Here is a 24,049-nt window from a genome sequence, read left to right as displayed (position 1 = left end):
GATGAAGTCAGGTCCGCGACTCACACCACACACGGGCCTGTCTTTCACTGTTCTTTGATTCGTTTATTTGTCTCGCCTTAGCTTAATCCGTCTTCGACACAAATTCAAGGCACAAATTCCTAACAATCTCCACCTTGACTTGAATTATCCAAAAATGAACTAAACCCAAATCAGCTTTAATTGAGTCGATCCTCAAGTCACTACTTGTCCCAGTAATCTCCACTGACTTGAACACAACTCACAAATGGACAAACGAACCAAGTGTGCAACAAACGTGACCAAATATACGAAGTACCAAATGTAGCAAGCTGCAACTACCAAACGTACCAAGTACCATATATCTTCATACTAATAGGAAGACCAAACGTAGCAAACTCCGAACAGGACAAAAGCTACTAAACGCCAACACAAATATATGAGATACCAACGTCACTAATGATGGAACGGTGTACCAAAAAACACACACACTAGATTCCATAACAAAATCTCCTCCAAACTTCATGGCCAATTGTACCGTCGTACCAAATTGCCCCATAGAAGGACACAAACGCCATGAACAAAACAGAATGTCTCACTTGGTACAAAAGAAAGTGTCGCGAACACTACCAACATGCCTACACCAAGGCAACAAATACCCATGTCGAAACCAAAAACACCATTCTATGCGAGCACAAATCACCTCCATCAAAGATGCAAATTGTTAGACTACCAAGTCCAACCCAAAAGCTCCATAGAACAAACTCCCGTCGAAGTTTCAAATGACCCCTTATGAGATCCCAACAGCTCTTTTTCAAGAAGCCAAATAGCTCCACCTGGAACTCAAATTGCCTCACTGAGACGCAAAAACAGCTGTAAGTTTGTCTTGAAGGATCCATTAGCTTGACCTGTATAGTAGCAAACTCCACCTTACCGCCAACACTACCATTCCTTCCACAAACTCACCAAACCCAAAAGTATGTCAACTTTCAAAATATTCGCTCCCAAAATCTTTCCACCCATAATTCAACAAAACCCAAATTAACGCCTAAAATACAATTACAGCGGAAGCAGATCCCAAATCAGAACTCTAGCTCTGGTGCCAATTGTTGTGCGGAAGCGTGAATATCCCCGTGTTGGGCCTCTGCTGCATCTGTGTCCACAACCCATAATAGTACGATATTGTCCGCTTTGGGCCAAGCCCTCACGGATTTACTCTTGGGCTCCTTCCCAAAAGGCCTCGTACTATTATATTTTCTGGACACTTATAAAGATGATCTTCCATCTTTATTCTACCGATGTGGGACAAGGGTTTGCACCCTAACAATTATTATATTACTCAAGGACAAATTCTGCAAATCATAGGTGCCGCATTTGGAGAAATTGTGATTAGTTCCTATGTTACTACTTCTGTCAACATAATTCATATAATAATAACAATTTTTTGAATAATTTGATAATCAACTTTTACAGTCTTATACTTTCCGAAAACACATTACACTAAGGTACTTTGATTAATACACCGTATTATTTAACTCAGTTGTATAAATACACATTTTATTCTTTAACCATATCATACATTCATTTTTCATACCTACAAGTCTACAACAATCAATTATCTATAAATCTGTTTTATAATAGGATTTATGGAACATTCGTACATCGTAGTTCTGTCTGTACCCATTATTTATTTGAACATATATTTGAAGTCAGGGGTGAGAATGGGTATTGGGTAATAGTATAAGTAACACCTAATACAGTAACACTACGGAATATCAAATATCACAGTTATTAGCATTCAACACTTAAAGTAAATTTAGTCACCATTGCATATTTATATAAGAACTGAAATTGCATCCTAATTTAGTCACCATTACAAATTTATGTAATAAAAACAAAGGCTTACATAAACTGTTCTGTATTCAACAGAGAAATTGCATTCATATATATGATGATAATCAGGTTAATTTCTGAGCCTGTTGAGCCTTATCATAACTTGAATATACAAGTAATCCGCGACATTTCCCATGAGCACATAGAAAGCGAACCTGAACCTCGTCTTAAGCAGCAAACTCCCCACTACTCCCCAAAATCCAGTTGCAAATCCCGACATTATCACCAAATACAACACTGGTTTATCCCAAACGTCCGACTTTTCTTGTCTTTGTATAGGCTGGTTTTCACCATGGTTGGTCCTGCACTTGTTTGGCAAAGGATCGCCACATAATCTCGGATTTCCCTCGTAAATGGACGGGTCATTAAGAGTTTGTAGTTGCCTTCCGGTAGGGATTTGTCCATGAAGTTTATTGTAGGACAGGTTGAGGGATTCTAACGAAGTTAAGACAGAGAGACTTGATGGGATTATGCCAGAGAGATTATTGTTTGATAGATCGAGGGATTCTAATGATTTCATTTCACCGATCTTGTTTGGGATATTCCCAGTCAGATGGTTGTGAGACAAGTTGAGACCGATCAATGCTGATAGGTTTGTGATCTCTTCAGGGATGGTGCCTGTCAAGGCGTTACATGAAAGGTCTATGTTTACAACATACTTGAGAGTGCTGGTGTATTGTAGTTCTGCTCCTTTCATAACTACCATAATGTTATCAGCTTCGGTTTCGGTATAAGAATAAGCCGGTTAAGAAGAAAGCCCGTGCACATTAGATGATTCCATCAGGAGTAAATGGCCAAAACAACGAGGTATGCCTCCTGTCAAGTTGTTGAGGGAAAGGTCAATGAATTGGAGTGTATGGATAGAACATAATTTTGGTGGAATAGAACCGACAAGTTGATTTCCACGAAGCCTGAGCAGTTCTAGACGAGTGTTTCCTCCCCAATTACTTGGTATATACCCATCTAGCTTATTCTCACCGAGATCCAGAATTTGCAAGCTTGAACTAGTACTTAGTGTTGGAGGAAACAGGCCTTGAAGAGAATTGTTACTCAATTTTAGAAATGATAATTGCGAAATAAGTGCCATAGACAAGGGAATAATCCCTGAAAGATTGTTAGAAGCTAAGTTTATATAACCCAGATATCCTGAAGCACTCCAACAGTCAGGAATGCCTCCCGAAATGTTATTCATCTGAAGATCTAGGAACCACAAGCTATGAAGTTGACATATGGGAGTTGCTGACGTATCATTCTTAGCAGAAGGATCATGATGTACAAGCGACCCTGAAAGCAAGTTATATGAGAGATATGGGACTTGACCCATAATTCGGTTGTGAGAAATATTTATATTAGTCAATTGATTGCTTGAGAAACATTGAGGTAGCCCTCCGGAAATATTATTATCCGAAAGATCTAACACCTGGACCTTTGTTTGCTCATCAATCCACCGTGGGAACTGAGATTGGATTTTACAGGATGTCATATGGAGCTCATTTAGTTGAAATGGCGGTGACCAATTAGAAGTAATATTCCACTCCACAACATTGAGGCTTAGGTCTAGATATCCTAATCTTGAGAGGTTATCTAAGTGGGAGTCCGAAAGTGCACCATGTAGAAAGTTGGACGAGAGGTCAATGTGAACAATGTTGTATTTTACCCAGAAATATTGTGAAGTTTTATTTGCACACAAACAACGAAAAGAAGGGAGAAACTATCACTTGCATTTTAAATGGAATAAATTACACTGCTTAAATAGAAAAAGAAAATGGAGTAGCTGACTCCATGATGCACGATTATGTGAGTGCCTGAGAACAAGGACCAACTCTCCCACCAACTCTAAAAAGCAGGAGACATACTTTAACTCACCAACTCTAAAAAGCAGGAAACAAACTTTAACTAAGGCCACTCCTAAAGGCCACTAACAAATTTATTACTAAATTATAGAACTTCTTTTAATTAAGAGTATATTTGAATTATATTCCAATACCTCCCCTTAATTCAAATACTCTTAATGCCAATCTTCTCCATGAAAAATTGATGCTTGACCTGAGGTAAACTCTTTGTGAACAAATCTGCACATTGATCATTGGTTCCATGAATTTCAACTCTACCTTTCTTTCACGACAAGTCCTCGATGTAATGATTTGAACTTCAATGTGCTTTGTCCTTGCATGATATCTTTCGGATTTTTGGTCATGGCAATTGCAGATTTATTATCACACCAAATTTGATAGCATTCACCTGCTCATTTCCCAAATCGTCAACAACTTTCTTAACCACATAGTCCGTCTTCCAGTGCACTGAGGCAACATATTTCGCCTCGTTGATGACATGATCTATCGTATCCGCTTCTTTGAACTCCAAGTGATTGCACCGATCCAAGAGTGAAGATCGAACCGGATGTGCTTTTCCGTCATCCAAACTTCCCGCCAATCACAAGAAACCCAATTAACTTGAAGTTTTCAGAAGCCTCATACCAGATGCCCATCTCAGAAGTTCCTGCAACATATCTCAGAATTCTCTTTGCTGCACCAAGCTGCTGCTTAGTTGGATTATGCAGAAACCTTGACACCACACTCACACTATAGGCAATGTCGGGCCTTGTGTGAGTAAGATAGTTTAATCCACCTACAATGCTCCTGTACATTCTTTCATCAACCTTGACTGTACCATCATTTTTCGCAATTTCTCATTAGTATTCATTGGAGTAATTGCAATGTCACATTCCTCCATTTCGAATTTCTTCACAGATCTTTTGCATATTTCTTCGTGAGAGAAGTACCATCTTCACTTTGATTGACTTCCAATCCAAGAAAGTATTTGAGCTTTCCTAGATCAGTCATTTCAAACTCTTCCATCATATCTTTTTGAAATGCATCTAACATCTCTGGTGATGAATCGACATAAATAATATCATCCACATACACACACACCACAAGATACTCATCTTTAGATGCTCTTTTGATATACAGAGTAGGCTCATTCTCACTTTTGTCAAAGCCATTACCAGAAAGGAAAGCATCCAGCCTACTGTACCAAGCCCTTGGTGCTTGCTTAAGACCATACAAGGCCTTTTTTAATTTATAGACCTTGTATTCTTCTTTCTCCTTGCCAAAACCTAATGGCTGTTCAACATATACCTCCTCCTGCAATTCTCCATTGAGAAATGCTGACTTGACATCAAACTGAAACACTGTCAATTTAAATTGAGCAGCCAAGGCAAGAATTACCCTAATTGTTTCAAATCTTGCCCCTTTGGTGAAAATGTTTCTTCAAAATCAATCCCTTCCACCGAGCATACCCTTTGGCTACCAGTCTTGCTTTGTGCTTTCAGATGCTCCCATCTGTTGAACTTGGTTCTAAAACCCATTTCAACCCAATAATATTCTTTCCGGTTGGAGGATCAACTAATTCCCAGGTTTTATTTTTTGAATAGACTCGATTTCTTCTTCCATAGCAAGTGCCACTCATTTTGTTTTGCGGCTTCAAAAAATGAGTTGGTTACAGCGATGACAAGTGCAAATCCACAGGTTTCATAAATTTCCTCCAATGATCTCATTTTCCTTGGTGTTGACTCATCTGATGAAGATGAATCTTGGATGTATCTTGACTTTTGCAGGAGTGATGGTGGAGTAACATTCGATCAGTGTGTTATTATCCTCCTGTGAATCATTCCCAACTTCAAAGGTGAACACCCTTTGATTTTCTATCTGCTGTGACCAATCCCAGACCTCTTCCTCAGCAAAAATAACATTTCTGCTAATTATAATGCTTCCATTTTCGTGGATTATATAGCCTGTAAGCCTTGGACATGTAGCATAACCAATAAACACACACTTGTGATTTCTCATCAAGTTTTGTTCTTAAATTCACTAGAGTGTATGCTATACGACCAAACACTCTCGGGTGATCCACATTTGGTCTCCCCTTTCCAAACTTCATAGGGTGTTTTATCCTGAATGGCCCTGGTAGGTGATATATTTAGAATATACACTGCAGTTGATACTGCCTCACCCCATAAATCATTTGGCAGCCCCTGACCTCTAAGCATACTCCTAGCCATCTCAACCACTGTCCTATTCTTCCTCTCTGCCACACCATTCTGCTCTGGTGTATAGGGAGCTGTCAATTCCCTATTCACCCCATGATTTTCACAAAAAATTGTGAAATCTTTGGAAGTAGACTCACCTCCCCTGTCAGTCCTCAGACATTTCAATTTTTTACCACTCTGAGTTTCTACCATAACCTTGAATTTTTTAAAATATTCAAATGACTCGAGACTTGACCTGCAGAAAGTATACCCAACTCATCCTATCAGTCATCGATAAATAATAAAAAATATTTACTTCCTCCTAATGACTCTGTCTGCATAGGGCCACAAAGATCAGCATGCACCAACTCTAAACATTCACTAGCCCTCCATGCCTTATCAGTTGGAAATGAACCTCTAGACTGTTTTCCATAAATGCATCCCTCACAAATTCCAAGTTCACCAATCCCAGGCAAACCATCCACTAATCCTTTCCTACTCAAAAGTTTCAAACTTTGAACATTAAGGTGGCCATACCTAAGATGCCGATCTGGCCTTATCATCCTCCTTCTTTGTCAATGCTCTACCCATCGACTTGACTAAATCAAGGGAAAACATTTTATTCCTTCCCATTGATGTCATGGCCACTATCTCATTTGATTTTTTATCCTTAATTTCACAAGAATTATTATCAAATGATAGTGAAAAACCAGACTCAAGCAATTGACCAACACTTAACAAATTATAGGCCAATTGAGGTACATATCGCACATGATGAAGTAATTTAATATTACCTTGCTCAGTTTTTGACGCGCAACAGTCCCAACACCTTCCACACTTAATTGCTTATCATCCCCAAGTCTTACTTTGCTTATCCTGGATTCATCCAAGTCTTTGAACAAAGACTTGGTACTTGACATGTGATTAGAGCAACCCTTTGTCAATATACCGGACATTCCTCAGATCTCTTGTGCCCCATTGCTTGTCGAAAAAGCCTTTCTTTGCTTTTGACAATATTCACTTTTTGATCGGTGTTCGATCCTTCTCCTTCTCGCCAGCCAGTTCACCTCCTTATGACCTGGCTTGTTACGGTAGTAACACTTCATAGGACCCTTTGGAGTGTCATTAGCTTGAGTTTCGGATGAGTGGCGGATGTCCCGCCACGTCCTCTTCCTCTCGAAACCTCCCCTTCCTCTACCTCTTCCGGACTGTTTGATCTGTCCTTGGAAGACTCACCCTTGGAGACAAATGCCTGCTCCTCCTTCTTCTCTGAAGATTTGTTGACTCTTTCTTCATGAGCTAACAGTGAGCCCATCAAGTCATCAAATGAATATTTCTCTAAATCATTTGATTCCTCAATGGCGATCCACAATGTAGTCATACTTCTTTGTCAGGCTTCTTAACACCTTCCCAACAACCTGCTCATCTGATATTTTCTCTCCATATGCCCTCATCTGCTGCACTACTCTTGATACCCTGGACAAATAGTCTTGTGCAGACTCTTTGTCACTCATGAGAGAAGTCTCAAACTCTCTCCTTAAAGTTTGTAATCTCACCTTGATTACTTTCTTGTCACCTAGATATTCTGATTTCAGAATATCCCAGGCCTCCTTTGATGTAGTAGCAGAAGCAATCCGAGAAAAGAACTCCTCCTCCAAGGCTTGTTGAATGATAAACAAAGCCTTGGCATCTTTCTTTCTCTTCTCCTTAAGAGCTGCATCTGGTTCTTCTGGTTTGGTATCTTCAAACCCATTTTATTGAGTTCCCAGAGCTCTTGTGATCTGAACAGAGTCTTCATCTTCAATTCCCAGAATTGATAGTTGACACCCTTAAATATTGGCAATTGAGAGTAACTATTTGAGCTTGCTCCATTGGAAGCCATGACAAGTCCTAGGATACGAAACCTAGAGCTCTTGATACCAATTTGTTGTATTTTACCCAGAAATATTGTGAAGTTTTATTTGCACACAAACAACGAAAAGAAGGGAGAAACTATCACTTGCATTTTAAATGGAATAAATTACACTGCTTAAATAGAAAAAGAAAATGGAGTAGCTGACTCCATGATGCACGATTATGTGAGTGCCTGAGAACAAGGACCAACTCTCCCACCAACTCTAAAAAGCAGGAGACATACTTTAACTCACCAACTCTAAAAAGCAGGAAACAAACTTTAACTAAGGCCACTCCTAAAGGCCACTAACAAATTTATTACTAAATTATAGAACTTCTTTTAATTAAGAGTATATTTGAATTATATTCCAATACCTCCCCTTAATTCAAATACTCTTAATGCCAATCTTCTCCATGAAAAATTGATGCTTGACCTGAGGTAAACTCTTTGTGAACAAATCTGCACATTGATCATTGGTTCCACAGAATTTCAACTCTACCTTTCTTTCACTGACAAGTCCTCTGATGTAATGATGCTGAACTTCAATGTGCTTTGTCCTTGCATGATATGCTGGATTTTTGGTCATGGCAATTGCAGATTTATTATCACACCAAATTTCAGTAGCATTCACCTGCTCATTTCCCAAATCAGTCAACAACTTTCTTAACCACATAGTCTGTCTTCCAGCTGCACCTGAGGCAACATATTCTGCCTCAGTTGATGACAGTGCTACTGTATCCTGCTTCTTTGAACTCCAAGTGATTGCACCTGATCCAAGAGTGAAGACTGAACCAGATGTGCTTTTCCTGTCATCCAAACTTCCTGCCCAATCACTGTCAGTAAACCCAATTAACTTGAAGTTTTCAGAAGCCTCATACCAGATGCCCATCTCAGAAGTTCCTGCAACATATCTCAGAATTCTCTTTGCTGCACCAAGCTGCTGCTTAGTTGGATTATGCAGAAACCTTGACACCACACTCACACTATAGGCAATGTCAGGCCTTGTGTGAGTAAGATAGTTTAATCCACCTACAATGCTCCTGTACATTCTTTCATCAGCCAGACCTGTACCATCATTTTTCTGCAATTTCTCATTAGTATTCATTGGAGTAATTGCAATGTCACATTCCTCCATTCTGAATTTCTTCAGCAGATCTTTTGCATATTTCTTCTGTGAGACAGAAGTACCATCTTCACTTTGATTGACTTCCAATCCAAGAAAGTATTTGAGCTTTCCTAGATCAGTCATTTCAAACTCTTCCATCATATCTTTTCTGAATGCATCTAACATCTCTGGTGATGAACTGACATAAATAATATCATCCACATACACACACACCACAAGATACTCATCTTTAGATGCTCTTTTGATATACAGAGTAGGCTCATTCTCACTTTTGTCAAAGCCATTACCAGAAAGGAAAGCATCCAGCCTACTGTACCAAGCCCTTGGTGCTTGCTTAAGACCATACAAGGCCTTTTTTAATTTATAGACCTTGTATTCTTCTTTCTCCTTGCCAAAACCTAATGGCTGTTCAACATATACCTCCTCCTGCAATTCTCCATTGAGAAATGCTGACTTGACATCAAACTGAAACACTGTCAATTTAAATTGAGCAGCCAAGGCAAGAATTACCCTAATTGTTTCAAATCTTGCCACTGGTGAAAATGTTTCTTCAAAATCAATCCCTTCCACCTGAGCATACCCTTTGGCTACCAGTCTTGCTTTGTGCTTCTGTATGCTCCCATCTGTGTTGAACTTGGTTCTAAAAACCCATTTCAACCCAATAATATTCTTTCCAGTTGGAGGATCAACTAATTCCCAGGTTTTATTTTTCTGAATAGACCTGATTTCTTCTTCCATAGCAAGCTGCCACTCAGCCTGTTTTGCAGCTTCAGCAAAATGAGTTGGTTCTGCAGTGACAAGTGCAAATCCACAGGTTTCATAAATTTCCTCCAATGATCTCATTTTCCTTGGTGTTGACTCATCTGATGAAGATGAATCTTCAGATGTATCTTGACTTTCTGCAGGAGTGACTGGTGGAGTAACATTCTGATCAGCTGTGTTATTATCCTCCTGTGAATCATTCCCAACTTCAAAGGTGAACACCCTTTGATTTTCTATCTGCTGTGACCAATCCCAGACCTCTTCCTCAGCAAAAATAACATTTCTGCTAATTATAATGCTTCCATTTTCAGGATTATATAGCCTGTAAGCCTTGGACTGTGTAGCATAACCAATAAACACACACTTGACTGATTTCTCATCAAGTTTTGTTCTTAAATTCACTAGAGTGTATGCTATACAGCCAAACACTCTCAGGTGATCCACATTTGGTCTCCTCCCTTTCCAAACTTCATAGGGTGTTTTATCCTGAATGGCCCTGGTAGGTGATATATTTAGAATATACACTGCAGTTGATACTGCCTCACCCCATAAATCATTTGGCAGCCCCTGACCTCTAAGCATACTCCTAGCCATCTCAACCACTGTCCTATTCTTCCTCTCTGCCACACCATTCTCGCTCTCGGTGTATCTTTGTATAGGGGAGTGTCAATTCCCTATTCACCCCATGATTTTCACAAAAAATTGTGAAATCTTTGGAAGTAGACTCACCTCCCCTGTCAGTCCTCAGACATTTCAATTTTTTACCACTCTGAGTTTCTACCATAACCTTGAATTTTTTAAAATATTCAAATGACTCAGACTTGGACTGCAGAAAGTATACCCAACTCATCCTACTGCAGTCATCAGTAAATAATAAAAAATATTTACTTCCTCCTAATGACTCTGTCTGCATAGGGCCACAAAGATCAGCATGCACCAACTCTAAACATTCACTAGCCCTCCATGCCTTATCAGTTGGAAATGAACCTCTAGACTGTTTTCCATAAATGCATCCCTCACAAATTCCAAGTTCACCAATCCTGAGTGCAAACCATCCACTAATCCTTTCCTACTCAAAAGTTTCAAACTTTGAACATTAAGGTGGCCATACCTAAGATGCCACGATCGGCCTTATCATCCTCCTTTTTATCGTCAATGCTCTACCCATCGACTTGACTAAATCAAGGGAAAACATTTTATTCCTTCCCATTGATGTCATGGCCACTATCTCATTTGATTTTTTATCCTTAATTTCACAAGAATTATTATCAAATGATAGTGAAAAACCAGACTCAAGCAATTGACCAACACTTAACAAATTATAGGCCAATTGAGGTACATCTTTGCACATGATGAAGTAATTTAATATTACCTTGCTCAGTTTTGACTGCAACAGTCCCAACACCTTCCACACTTAATTGCTTATCATCCCCAAGTCTTACTTTGCTTATCCTGGATTCATCCAAGTCTTTGAACAAAGACTTGGTACTTGACATGTGATTAGAGCAACCATTGTCAATATACCGGACATTCCCTCGCAGTCTCTTGTGCCCCATTGCTTGTCGAGAAAAAGCCTTTCTTTGTTTCAAAGACAATATTCACTTTTTGATCGGTGTTCGATCCTTCTCCTTCGCTGCCAGTTCACCTCCTTATGACCTGGCTTGTTACAGTAGTAACACTTCATAGGACCCTTTGGAGTGTCATTAGCTTGAGTTTCGATGATGGCCGGATGTCCCGCCACGTCCTCTTCCTCTCGAAACCTCCCCTTCCTCTACCTCTTCCGCACTGTTTGATCTGTCCTTGGAAGACTCACCCTGGAGACAAATGCCTGCTCCTCCTTCTTCTCTCAAGATTTGTTGACTCTTTCTTCATGAGCTAAAAGTGAGCCCATCAAGTCATCAAATGAATATTTCTCTAAATCATTTGATTCCTCAATGGCGATCACAATGTAGTCATACTTCTTTGTCAGGCTTCTTAACACCTTCCCAACAACCCGCTCATCCGATATTTTCTCTCCATATGCCCTCATCTCGCCGCACTACTCTTGATACCCTCGGACAAATAGTCTTGTGCGGACTCTTTGTCACTCATGAGAGAAGTCTCAAACTCTCTCCTTAAAGTTTGTAATCTCACCTTGATTACTTTCTTGTCACCTAGATATTCTGATTTCAGAATATCCCAGGCCTCCTTTGATGTAGTAGCAGAAGCAATCCGAGAAAAGAACTCCTCCTCCAAGGCTTGTTGAATGATAAACAAAGCCTTGGCATCTTTCTTTCTCTTCTCCTTAAGAGTCGTATCCTGGTTCTTCTTCCGGTTTGGTATCTTCAAACCCATTTTCAACCAGGTTCCCAGAGCTCTTGTGATCCGAACACTGAGTCTTCATCTTCAATTCCCAGGAATTGATAGTTGACACCCTTAAATATTGGCAATTGAGAGTAACTATTTGAGCTTGCTCCATTGGAAGCCATGACAAGTCCTAGGATACGAAACCTAGAGCTCTTGATACCAATTTGTTGTATTTTACCCAGAAATATTGTGAAGTTTTATTTGCACACAAACAACGAAAAGAAGGGAGAAACTATCACTTGCATTTTAAATGGAATAAATTACACTGCTTAAATAGAAAAAGAAAATGGAGTAGCTGACTCCATGATGCACGATTATGTGAGTGCCTGAGAACAAGGACCAACTCTCCCACCAACTCTAAAAAGCAGGAGACATACTTTAACTCACCAACTCTAAAAAGCAGGAAACAAACTTTAACTAAGGCCACTCCTAAAGGCCACTAACAAATTTATTACTAAATTATAGAACTTCTTTTAATTAAGAGTATATTTGAATTATATTCCAATAAACAAGGGACTTGCATTGTCCCAAGCCTTGAGGGAGAGTGCCACTAAGATTATTAAATGAGAGGTCTAAGTATTCCAAGTAAGATAAGCTTTCTATTGATATTGGAATACGACCATTTATTCTATTGCGACTTATATCTAGCACTCTCAAACTTTTGAAGTCCCCCAGAAAGGAAGGCAACATACCTCCAATCATGTTTCGACCCAACCCCAAATTCTCCAAATTATAAGGGAGACATTTGTAAGAATTACTGTGGTTAGCTTCTATTCTCCCTCAGATAGAATTATCTGACAAATCAAAATCTATGAGGTTGCATAAGTTCCCTAATAAACCCATGATTGCATCTCCTTCAACGCTACTAAAACTGTTAGAGCTAAGGTCGAGATACTCCAGTTTTTTCATGCTTCTCATCTAGAGCGGGATTGAGCCATATAATTTATTGTCTGAAAGGTCAAGGTGTGTTAGGGAGGTCATATTTCCCAACTGCAATGTAATTGAGCCATTTAATTCATTATTTGAAAGGTCAAGGTACCGTAGGGAGGTTATGTTGGCCAAAACACAAGGCAGTGTTCCACCTAATGAGTTTAATGAAAGATCAAGGTGTTGAATCCTAGAAAGTGTAGTGGAATTAGGAAAAAGGCTAAGTAATACGGGGTTAGAAAAATCGTGACAACCACTAAGATGCAGAAATAGCAAGGAAGGAGGCATGTTGAGTGCGTACATGGTATTATCGGTGTGAAATATATGATTACCACCATAGTTCAGATATTGCAAACTTACAAGTTTAGAAACCCAGTGTAGATCACTGGATAAGTCATTGGAGCTCAAATCGAGTGTCTGTAATCTAGTAAGCTTGCCAAGCTGGAATGGCACAATGCCGGCAAACTTTGAATGCGATAGGTTCAGATACCTGAGATACTTGAACGTGCCTATGAATTTCGGGATTTGACTACCTTGGAAGTCATTGCAGCTCAAATCCAAGTAGCTCAAGTGCCTCAGTTCAAGCAGAGAAGGATCTAGTTTTGGAGAGAGTAATGGCAGGTTTTGATTTGTCAAATAATATGGTAACTGCCATGCGTTGGTGATGAGCTGGTACGGTTTGTTGTGAAATAGGCAGAAAACTGATAATAATAAGGGTTGGGTAAGTCGAGACGGTTGACGAAGGCTGTAACATTATCACAACCCACTCCTTCCCAATCACAACAACCCTTACCTGTCCAAGATGACAAGCTATTTGACGGATGCCTAAGGCTTTGCTTGAACTTGAGGAGCGCTTCTCGTTCCGCCTCATGGCAGGCAACTGTCAAGCCTTGGTGTACATTTAGTGAACCCAATTTCAGTATCAGTATGAAAAGAAACTCAAGACATGTTCTCAACATTGTTCATTCAAAGTAAGAAATAGAAGTCAGGTATTTAGTTTGTTATAAACAAGTTTTTGATTGGTATGTTAACTGATTATACATGGTCCTTTTTATATAGTATGTGACTTCACAGGGTCTAATATATTTTTGTTTTTTGGTTCAAATGAGCGCATCGCGGGTGAAAATCGAACCCCTTACCTTACGGTTGGAGTAACTGTAAGAGAATTCTTACCACCCTTGAGTTAACTCTTGTTCTTAGCACTAGATATATATTTCATTAATTTATCCGGTCACAATTTGAGGTTACGCAAATATATTTTGTTACATAATCTTGGTATTTCATTTTCCTTTATTTTTAGGGTACCTAAACACTAGTATGTTTCTATCCAATGGTGAAGCGGAATATCGTGCGGTGAAGGTTGAGTTTTACATGTACCATCTCGCCATTGGACAACAGAATTTTTTTTTTTTTGGGTTATGAACTCATAATTACCACACTTAGAGGATTATTGGTGTAATACTTTCCTTAATTGGCTTCTTATCATGTGTCCATTGGGCACATGATAGAAAAACCCTTTTTTTATACGTTTTCCTCGTTCTATGTTTGATGATTATAGAGTCCGTCTTAGACTCTTAGCGTTCATGAACTTGTTGATAAGATTATTCTACGGAGTAGAGCCTTGCAGGTCTCGAGCCGGGTCAAGTCTTCCTTCTGCCCGTCAACTACGTCCCTCAAGGTTCAAGTCTTCCTTTTGCCCATCAAGCACGTCTTTCATATAAATAATTGAGGTAGAGGGACCGTGCTCAAGTTACAACCATGATTTATTCTCTTCCTTGTTCTGTTCTGGTCTCTATCACATCAATTTCTCACTCAACAATTGCAATTGCAAGTCACAGACAGTAATTGTGAAGTCATGAAGATTGTTTTGTCAGTATCAATCAACCCAAATATACTTTATCATCATTCACGCTCATCACTGGCCACACAATTAGTTTCTCGATTCAAGTCTTTCCCGCTACAATCTATAACCTTAAAAGTCATTGATTGTTTATCGATCAATATTAGCGTAAGTGCAGAAATATTTCTCGATCAAAATTAGTGCAAGTGCAGACATATTTCTCGTTATTCTAGTGGTTCCTCAAGAGAAAAAGAAGTTTGTATCCAATCTTGCCAAAAATATACTCTCTCCCGTTGCCAAACAATTAGTAGAGATCACTTGTTCCACCGTCTCATCTTATGTCTCATCCACTTAAGATCTTGACATATCACACATGAAATTAACATTTGTGCAAAATTAAACCATGGTTTTATCCAAGAACTCTCGTAACAAATTAATCTTATACGGATCACTTGTCATTTTTTAATAATATTCATTTCATCCTAATTTTATTGTCCCATTTCCATTTTGGAAGGATTCTCTATGTTGGAGTAGCAGCGGAAATTATAGACTTCTAATAGAATAATATGAAATATATTCTCACTAAAGTTGAACAAGAAATAATATAGCTGAACAATAAACTTGTATGAAGAAATGTAAATGTCTACGAAAAAAATTGATTAACTGACAATCTATTTGTTGATATATGTTGTAATTAAACTACAAAATTACTGAACACTTTATAGTAACATACATACTATTAACTGAGTGAATGACATTGCACATGAATCTAAACCTTTCAATTAATTTATCCTTGCTATTATTCCTCCACACTTTACCGAGGAAACTTACCTTTGCATTATGTTTTCTACTTTCCTCATTTACCACTTCCATATTTAGTAAACACTAAATATTACTCTTATTTTCCCACAGTAAAATATTTTAGATATTACTCCCTTCGTCCCGGTCATTTGTTGTCCTTTGGTTTTGGCACAAAGACCAAGGAAAGGAGAGAGGGTCAATTACTAAATGACAAGTGGAATAAATTGAGTGTGAATGATCAAATTACTCATCAAATTCATTCTTAAAATAGAAAGGACAACAAATGACTGAGACACCCAAAAATGAAAAAGGAGAACAAATGACCGGGACAGATGGAGTACGTAGCAAGACGCCGCCTCTTAGACTTATAATACTCTCGATTTATCAAATATCTCACACCAATGATTCAGTGAGTGTCATCAACATGCCTCGCTCCCATGATCAGATTTTGCAATCTTACAAGTGTAGAAACCCCATGGAGATCAGTAGATTATTTGATAAATCAAGAGTCTGTAATCTAGTTAGGTTATCGAGCTGGGATGACACTGTGCCACAAAAAGTTGAAGAGCCTAGGAACTTTGGGATTAGACTACACTGAAAGTCAATGCCGCTCAAATCCAAGTGGCTCAGCTGACTCAATTAAAGCAGGGAAGCATCTAGTTTTGCAGCAGTTAAGTAGCTCAAATAATCCATATGTGGGTTGGGTAGAATGAAGACGGTTGACGAAGGATGTAACATTGTTGCAGCCAACTCCTTCCCAATGACAACAGTCTTTGCCCTCCCAATATGACAACCCATTTGTTGGGTCACTAAGGCTCTGCTTGAATTTCAGCAGTGCATCTCGTTCCTCCTCCTGGCACCCAATTACCAAGACTCCAATCACACTTAGCCGAGACAATCCTTCTCTTAATAGAGCAACACTCCAATCTTAGTAGAAACTTTAAGATTATTAGTAATAAACAAACTAATTTTATTAATCTGTATAACGAACTGAAATTGCATCTTAGCTTAGTCACCATTATTACAAATTTGTATAATAAAAACAAAAAAAAGGCTTACATAGACACTGACAATTACAAGTACAGATATAAATGTAAACTATTAATAGTGACTATTAGTAGTGACCCTTGCCAAACAGTTAACTCCATGCTATTCAGCAGAGAAAAGCATTCATAACATGACAATCAGGAAACATACTGCTGATTTCTGAGCCTGTTGAGCCTTATCATTACTTGAACATACAAGTAATCCGCGACATTTCCCACGACCTGAAAGAATGCGAACCTGAACCTCCTCTTGAGCAGCAAACTCCCCACCACTCCCCAAAATCCAGTTGCAAATCCTGACATTATCACCAAATACAACACTGGTTTTTCCCAAACTTCTGACTTTTCTTTTCCTTGTATAGGCTGGTTTTCACCATGCTTGGTCCTGCACTTGTTTGGCAAAGGATCGCCACATAATCCCGGATTTCCCTCGTACATGGACGGGTCATTAAGAGTTTGTAGTTGTCTTCCGGTGGGGATTTGTCCATGAAGTTTATTGTAGGACAGGTTGAGGGATTCTAACGAAGTTAAGACAGAGAGACTTGATGGGATTATGCCAGAGAGATTATTGTTCGATAGATCGAGGGATACTAAGGAGGTCATTTCACCGATCTTGTTTGGGATATTCCCAGTGAGATGGTTGTGAGACAAGTTAAGACCGATAAGTGCTGATAGATTTGTGATCTCTTCTGGGATGGTGCCTGTCAAGGCGTTACATGAAAGGTCTATGTTTACAACATACTTGAGAGTTGTTGTGTATTGCAGTTCTTCCCCTTTCAGAACCACCATTGTGCTATCATCTTCGGCATAGTCAGGATCAATATCAGCCAGTGCAGAAGAATACCCATGCGCCATCTGGAATAATTGGCCAAAGCAATGAGGTATGCCTCCTGTCAAGTTGTTGAAGGAAAAGTCAATGAATTTGAGCGTAGGGATAGAACACAATTTCGGTGGAATAAAACCGACAAGTTGATTTCCTCGTAGCCTGAGCACTTGTAAAAAATAAAGAGTTTCCTCTCCCCAATTACTTGGTATACTCCCAACCAGCTTATTATCACCAAGATCCAGTATTTCCAAGCTTGAATTAATACTAAGTGTTGAAGGAATCGTGCCTTGAAGATAATTGTTACTTAACCTTAGAAATTTTAATTCCGAAAGAAGTCCCATAGACAAGGGAATAATCCCTGAAAGATTGTTGGATGATAAGTTTATATAATATAGAGATTCTAACCCATCCCAACAGTCAGAAATGCCTCCTGAAATGTTATTCTTCTGAAGATCTAGAAAATACAAGCTACGATGTTGACATATGGGAGTTCCAACTGTATCATTCTTAGCAGAAGGATCGTGATGTACAAGTGACCCTGAAAGCAAGTTAAATGAGAGGTCTATGTTTATAAGTGGAGAAGAGAAGTATGGGACTGGGCCTGTAATTTGATTGTGAGAAATATATATATTACTCAATTGATTGCTTGTAAAACATTGAGGAAGCTCTCCGGACATATTATTATCCGACAAATTAAATTCAATGAGCTTGGTCTGCTCAGCAATCCACCGTGGGAACTGAGATTGGATTTTACAAGATGCCATAAGGAGCACTTCAAGTTGAAATGGCGGAGACCAATTAGAACTAATATTCCACTCCACAACATTGTAGCTTAGGTCTAACCAAACTAATCTTGAGAGGTTATCGAAGTGGGATTCTAACACGCCAGTAAGATTATTATGAGAAAGGACTAAAAATTCCAAGTAAGACAAGGTTTCTATTGAAGTCCCCCAACCATTTATACTATTGTAACTTATATCTAGGTCTCTCAAATATTTGAAGTCCCCCAGCCAGGAAGGCAATGTGCCTCCGATCATGTTTTGACCCAAACTCAACATCTCCAAATCATAACTGGCGCATTTTGAGATATTTTTATGGCTAGCTTCTATGCTCCCTCCGATAGAATTATATGACAAATCAAAAGTTATGAGGTTGCATAAGTTCCCTAATACACCCATGATCGCACCTCCCTCAACGTCACTAAAATTGTTATTGCTAAGGACAAGATACTCGAGTTTGCTCATGCTTCTCAGTGAGAGCGGGATTGAGCCGTTTAATTGATTGCCTTGAAGGTCAAGGCCTCTTAGGGAGGTCTTATCTGTCAACCACAATGGGAATGAGGTCGCAAAATCATTTTGAGAAGCGTGGAGGTACAGTAGGGAGGTCATGTTGGCCAAAACATAGGGCAGTGTTCCACCTAATGAGTTAACTGAAATATCAAGTTGTTGAATCCTAGAAAGCCAAGTGGAATTAGAGAGAAGGCGTAGTAACAAGGGGTTATCAAGATTCTGACAATAACGAAGATTCAGGTCTAGCAAAGAAGGAGGCATGTTGAGTGCATGCCTGGAATTGTTGGAGTGAAATATATAACTACCACCAATATCCAGATCTTGCAAACTTGCAAGTTTAGAAACCCAATGTAAATCAATGGATAAGTAACTCATATTAAGGATGTTGTCAAACGAAGACAAATCGAGTGTCCGTAATCTAGTAAGATTGCCGAGCTGTGATGGGACAACACCGCCAAAGTTTGAATAGGATAACCTGAGATAGCTGAGATACTTGAATGAGCCAATGAATTTGGGGATTGGACTGCCTTGGAAGTCACTGCAGCTCAAATCCAAGTAGCTCAACTGACTCAATTCAATCAGTGAAGGGTTAAGTTTTGATGCTGTTAAGGTATAATAAGATTCATAATAGCCAAAATCAGAAGCACAACCTGGGGTGGGTAGATGAAGATGGGTGACAAAGGCTGTAACATTATGACAGCCAACTCCTTCCCAATCACAACAACCCTTACCCTTCCAAGACGACAACCTATTTGTCCGGTCAGTAAGGCTCTGCTTGAACTTGAGCAGCGCCTCTCGTTCCGCCTCATGGCACCCAACTACCACGCCTTTGTGTACATTTAGTGCACCCAAGTTCAATAGCAATATGAAAAGAAATTGTGTTATAAGACATGTTCTCACCATTGTTTATTCAAAGAAGCAGAGGATTTTTCTTTATTATAAAGAAGCTTTGATGGGTGTGTTAAACTGATTACACAATGGTCCTATTTAAATAAGACTAACTCATTAATTCTAAGACCATGTTCTTTTGGACTGAAATTATCTGAACTTAATCGAATCGAATCGAATTTAATGGAATTGAATCGAACTAAATCTGAACTTAATAGATTTGAATCGAATCGATCGAATCGAATCGAACTAAAATAAAATAAAATAAAAGATTATAATAATAATAATAATAAAATTAATGCCAATAATAATAATAAATATTATAACAATATTATTCATTATTATTATTATATTAATATAATATAATAATAATCTAATAATATATATAAAAATATAGTAATATAAAATATAGTAATAATCAATGTGTATATATAAAAGAGACTTTTTTTCAGACAATTCTAGAGACTCCAACTTTTTAAAATTACCTAATTAATTTTTATTTAAAATAATATATATAATTATTCCCAATATTTATACAAATTCTATCTACATAAAGTTTTATTAATTTTGATGGGGCATATTCTGTGCCCGCTGACCAAGTCAACATATTGAACGAGGTCAAAGATATCCACAGCAAGCCAATGACTTAGACATCCCGGCCGATGCGACCTTTCTACCGCCACTGGTCTCGGATGGCAACCTACAAATGGGCACATACCGCGACTCATATCCAAGAACCCTCGGCATGGAGTCAACTGGCTCAGACTGCCATAGGTCCCTCGGCCGAGGGTAGATCGTCTTTCCACCGCTATGCCACTTGGCCCACTTGGCTACCACGTGACAAAAGGTGAAAGTCTATAAATACTCCTCAATCCTCATTGAGGAAGGGATCCAAAATCTAACCTAAGAACCACTTAAATTGGTATTATCTCTCTCATCTCTCTACAATACACGTCATCAAGCAACATTCTACTTAATCACAATAAGTTCACTGACTTGAGCGTCGGAGTGAGTACGCTTGGCACAAAGCCAAGCCCTCAGGTTGCTCATTGTTGCAGGAGAGGCCGAGGAGAGCATCAAGGCTAGAAGAGGCATTATTCGACAAAGCTAGCGTGGTAAACAAACCTACTTTGAATTCATACCCGGAACAATTGGCGCCGTCTGTGGGAAAACAGATACTAGAAGCTAGTCATTCCCTGAAAAAAAAAAAAAAAAAAAAAACCCACCCAAAAAGCTAAGAAGATGTCAAAAGAACAAGAGGTGTTCGAATCAAGAGCCCTCCACCCGTGAGGATACCGTCCACAGTGAGGTTGTCGGCCCTCCACCAGCCGGATAATTCAACCGGAGTTCGGGATGCCAATAATGCCAGATACGCCACGCCGCCGACCAGTCACCGTCATGGGGCGTGTGGTTGATGCAGCAAAGCTGAAAGGCGCTCCTGGACTGATTGTCGGCCGCCGGCTCACACTTTGTCACACCGACAAGAGCGGGGCGGGACCCGTCCCAGAAGCTAGGGCCCAAAAGGTGACTCGAGAAACCCGAACGAAGCACCGAGAGAGGCCGAGCCTACCAAGACGCGGGGGAGCCCAGAGTGTCGGTGGTAGAACTAAGCCCTTCCCGCACTCGCGGAAGGACGATGTCGCCGCGACGCCCACGAGGCATGCCCCAGACGAGCGAAAGGAGTCCGACTCACCGAGTCGGAGAGGAGTCCGACTCACCGAGTCGGAGAAGGAGTCCGACTCACCGTAGTCGAAGAAGGAGTCCGACTCACCAGTCGGAGAAGAAGCCCTTCCGCCACGGGGAGAGGGGCGGACTAGGGATGCGAGGAGCCGATCGCCGCGTGTCATTAGACACGTGGTCGACAGCCCCTCGGTGCCTACGTCCTAGAGACCAGTGCCGCCAAAGCTAAAGCTACCGTCTATATCATACAAAGGAGAGGGCGACCCAACCGATCATGCCGAGGCTTTCGAGTCTCACATGTCGGTGTGGGAGCAACCCGACGAGGTCTGGTGCCGAATTTTCCCAACGACCTTGGTTGGAATGGCGCAAAGTCGGTACAAGGGCTACCCGATGGGTCGGTATACTCCTATTCCGACCTAAGAGACGCGTTTTTGGCCCAAAGACTCTACCAATAAAAGGAGAGCCGTTGAGACATCGGATCTCCCGACCATCAGCGGGAGGGAGGCGAGTCACTCCGAAGCTATGTGAAGAGGTTCGATGCCGTGGTTCAAAGCAGATTAGGGAGCCGAAGCGAACCAGCGGCCTTCGACCGATGAAAGGCCTCCCGGAGGGACTTGAAAAACGAGCTCATCATCAAGTGCGGTGGCTCGAGCCTTGAGTCCGCCAGAAATTGGCCGACTAGGCCATTAAGGTCGAAGACTATCACAAAATATGGATAGGCCACGGCGAGGCCGGCACTCGTAAAGAAAGAGCCACCGGGAGGACAAGCGGATGAAGGGCGCCGTGACAATAATAGGTCGCGGACCGACAGCCCGCCAGAAGCGGTAACCCAGCCGGACGCCGGGGGGGAGTTCAGTCCGTACTACCATAAGAAGTACAAAGATCACACCCCCGGTCGTATCGGCCGCCGAGGTCTTCTCCCCGAGCGTAAACGAGGGGCGAAGTGGGAAAGGCCCCCAAACCTAGGGGGACGGTGACACGAGCCTCATCGTGAGTACCACGGCCACACCGGCCACTTAACCAACGCATCACGCTAGGCATTTGAAGAATGCCATTCAAGAGCCGATCCGAAAGGGAGCCTCGGCAAGTATATCCGGAGGCTAAAAGACTAACACCGGTGGCTCGGATAAAAAATCCGTCTTTGAACGGATAGGAACAATTCATGTTGTCATCGGGGGAAACGAGAACGGCGGATCCGCTCGCGGACACAAACGGCACTGAACGGATCAGATCGGGCCGTCAACTTCGTGCCCACTACAAAGGCCCGCGCTTCCAACATCCCGAACATAACTATTGGGAAGGAGGACTACGAAGGAGTCATCGCCCCACATAGCGACCCACTCGTAGTCCACTTAGACATAGCTAACCACCTGGTCATGAGATGCCTGATTGACACGGGTGCTTACACAAACATCATGTTCGGGGAGTGCTTTCGGGGCTCGGCACTGAAAGGTGCGGACCTTAGCCCATGCACCAACCCATTGACAGCCTTCTCTCCGGCAGGCTTGGTCCCCCGGGGTCTATCAAGTTACCAGTGATGTTCGGCCGGCCCGACGCGGCCAAGAATGTGATGTCCGAGTTCGTGGTCATCGACGGCTCATCCGCATACAACGTTCTCATCGGTCGTGTCACCCTGAGTGAGGTCGATGTCAGAATGTCCATCCGGGCCCCGACATCGATGTATATCTCGGACCGCGGGAGGTTCATAAACTCGTCTCAAAGAACGAAAAGACGAGGTGGTCAACGTCCAAATATCGGCCGCAGGATGCAACATGCAATCCTTCAAAGTGGCAAAGAAAGAGGAAAAAGGGAAGAACCCATCCTTAAGACAGGAGGACGAACCGATGAGCAACAACCACGTCGCCATGGTCGAAGGGGCTGAGACCGAGCAGATAGAGATTGATCCAGACGCACGTGCGATCGTCGGTGTCGGCGCCGGAACAAAATTCAGGGCCGATCTCCTAGACCGCCGAGAAGGAACAAAGACGTCTTTGCGCACTCACCGCCGAGATGCCAGTGTAAGCCGAGAAGTCATCGTTCACAAGCCGAACGTACTCCCCGCCGCGCCCGTGAAGCGGAGGGTGAGAAACTCCTCGGCCGAAAAGGAAGATGCCATCAAGGCCGAGGTTGATAAGTTGTTAGATGCAGCTTTATCATCCTTGTACATACCCCGAATGGCTAGCTAATGTTGTAATGGTTAAAAAGTCATCAGGGGGGTGGAGGATGTGTGTTGATTTTACGCAACTTAATAAAGCATGCCCGAAAGATTGCTACCCCTTGCCTCGGATAGATAGCTTAATAGACGCAACGGCAGGCTACACAATGCTGAGCCTGCTCGACGCCTTTTCAGGATACCATCAGGTATTCATGGCAGAGGAAGACATGCCTAAATGCGCATTCATCACCATACACGGCACCTACATGTACAAGATGATGCCGTTTGGTTTGAAAAACGCCGGCGCGACTTACACAAGACTGGTGGACAAAGTGTTCCAAAATCAAAAAGGGCGAAACATTGAGGCTTACGTCGACGATGCTATTGTCAAGAGCAAGTCCGACGGCGAGCACCTAGCCGATTTACACGAGACATTTTGTTCACTAAGGAAATACAAGATGAAGCTTAACCCTACAAAGTGCAACTTCGGTGTCCGGGCCGGCAAATTCCTCGGCGTGCTTGTTAGCGCCAGGGGAATTGATGCCAATCCAGAGAAAGTCCAAGCAATTC

The 24,049-nt window shown here is 41.1% G+C and overlaps 2 protein-coding genes and 1 pseudogene across 2 annotated transcripts; all 3 read right to left on the bottom strand.

The window, feature by feature from the left end:
* Positions 1-1,939: 1,939 nt before the first annotated feature.
* LOC141655163 (receptor-like protein EIX2) lies at positions 1,940-2,575 on the bottom strand. The gene has a single exon (XM_074462253.1). The coding sequence runs from the start codon at positions 2,573-2,575 to the stop codon at positions 1,940-1,942; it is 636 nt and encodes a 211-aa protein (XP_074318354.1).
* Positions 2,576-7,001: 4,426 nt separating this feature from the next.
* On the bottom strand, positions 7,002-7,653 carry LOC141655162 (uncharacterized; annotated as a pseudogene).
* A 9,126-nt stretch (positions 7,654-16,779) lies between these two features.
* LOC141655160 (receptor-like protein EIX2) lies at positions 16,780-19,659 on the bottom strand. Its single transcript, XM_074462252.1, has one exon. It carries the CDS (start codon positions 19,657-19,659, stop codon positions 16,780-16,782), a length of 2,880 nt encoding a protein of 959 aa, XP_074318353.1.
* Between the last annotated feature and the right edge of the window lie 4,390 nt (positions 19,660-24,049).

This window comes from Silene latifolia, chromosome 5 (genome assembly GCF_048544455.1).
Source record: "Silene latifolia isolate original U9 population chromosome 5, ASM4854445v1, whole genome shotgun sequence".
In the NCBI taxonomy this organism is placed as follows: Eukaryota; Viridiplantae; Streptophyta; class Magnoliopsida; order Caryophyllales; family Caryophyllaceae; genus Silene; species Silene latifolia.
This window is presented reverse-complemented; position numbering and strand designations above follow the sequence as displayed.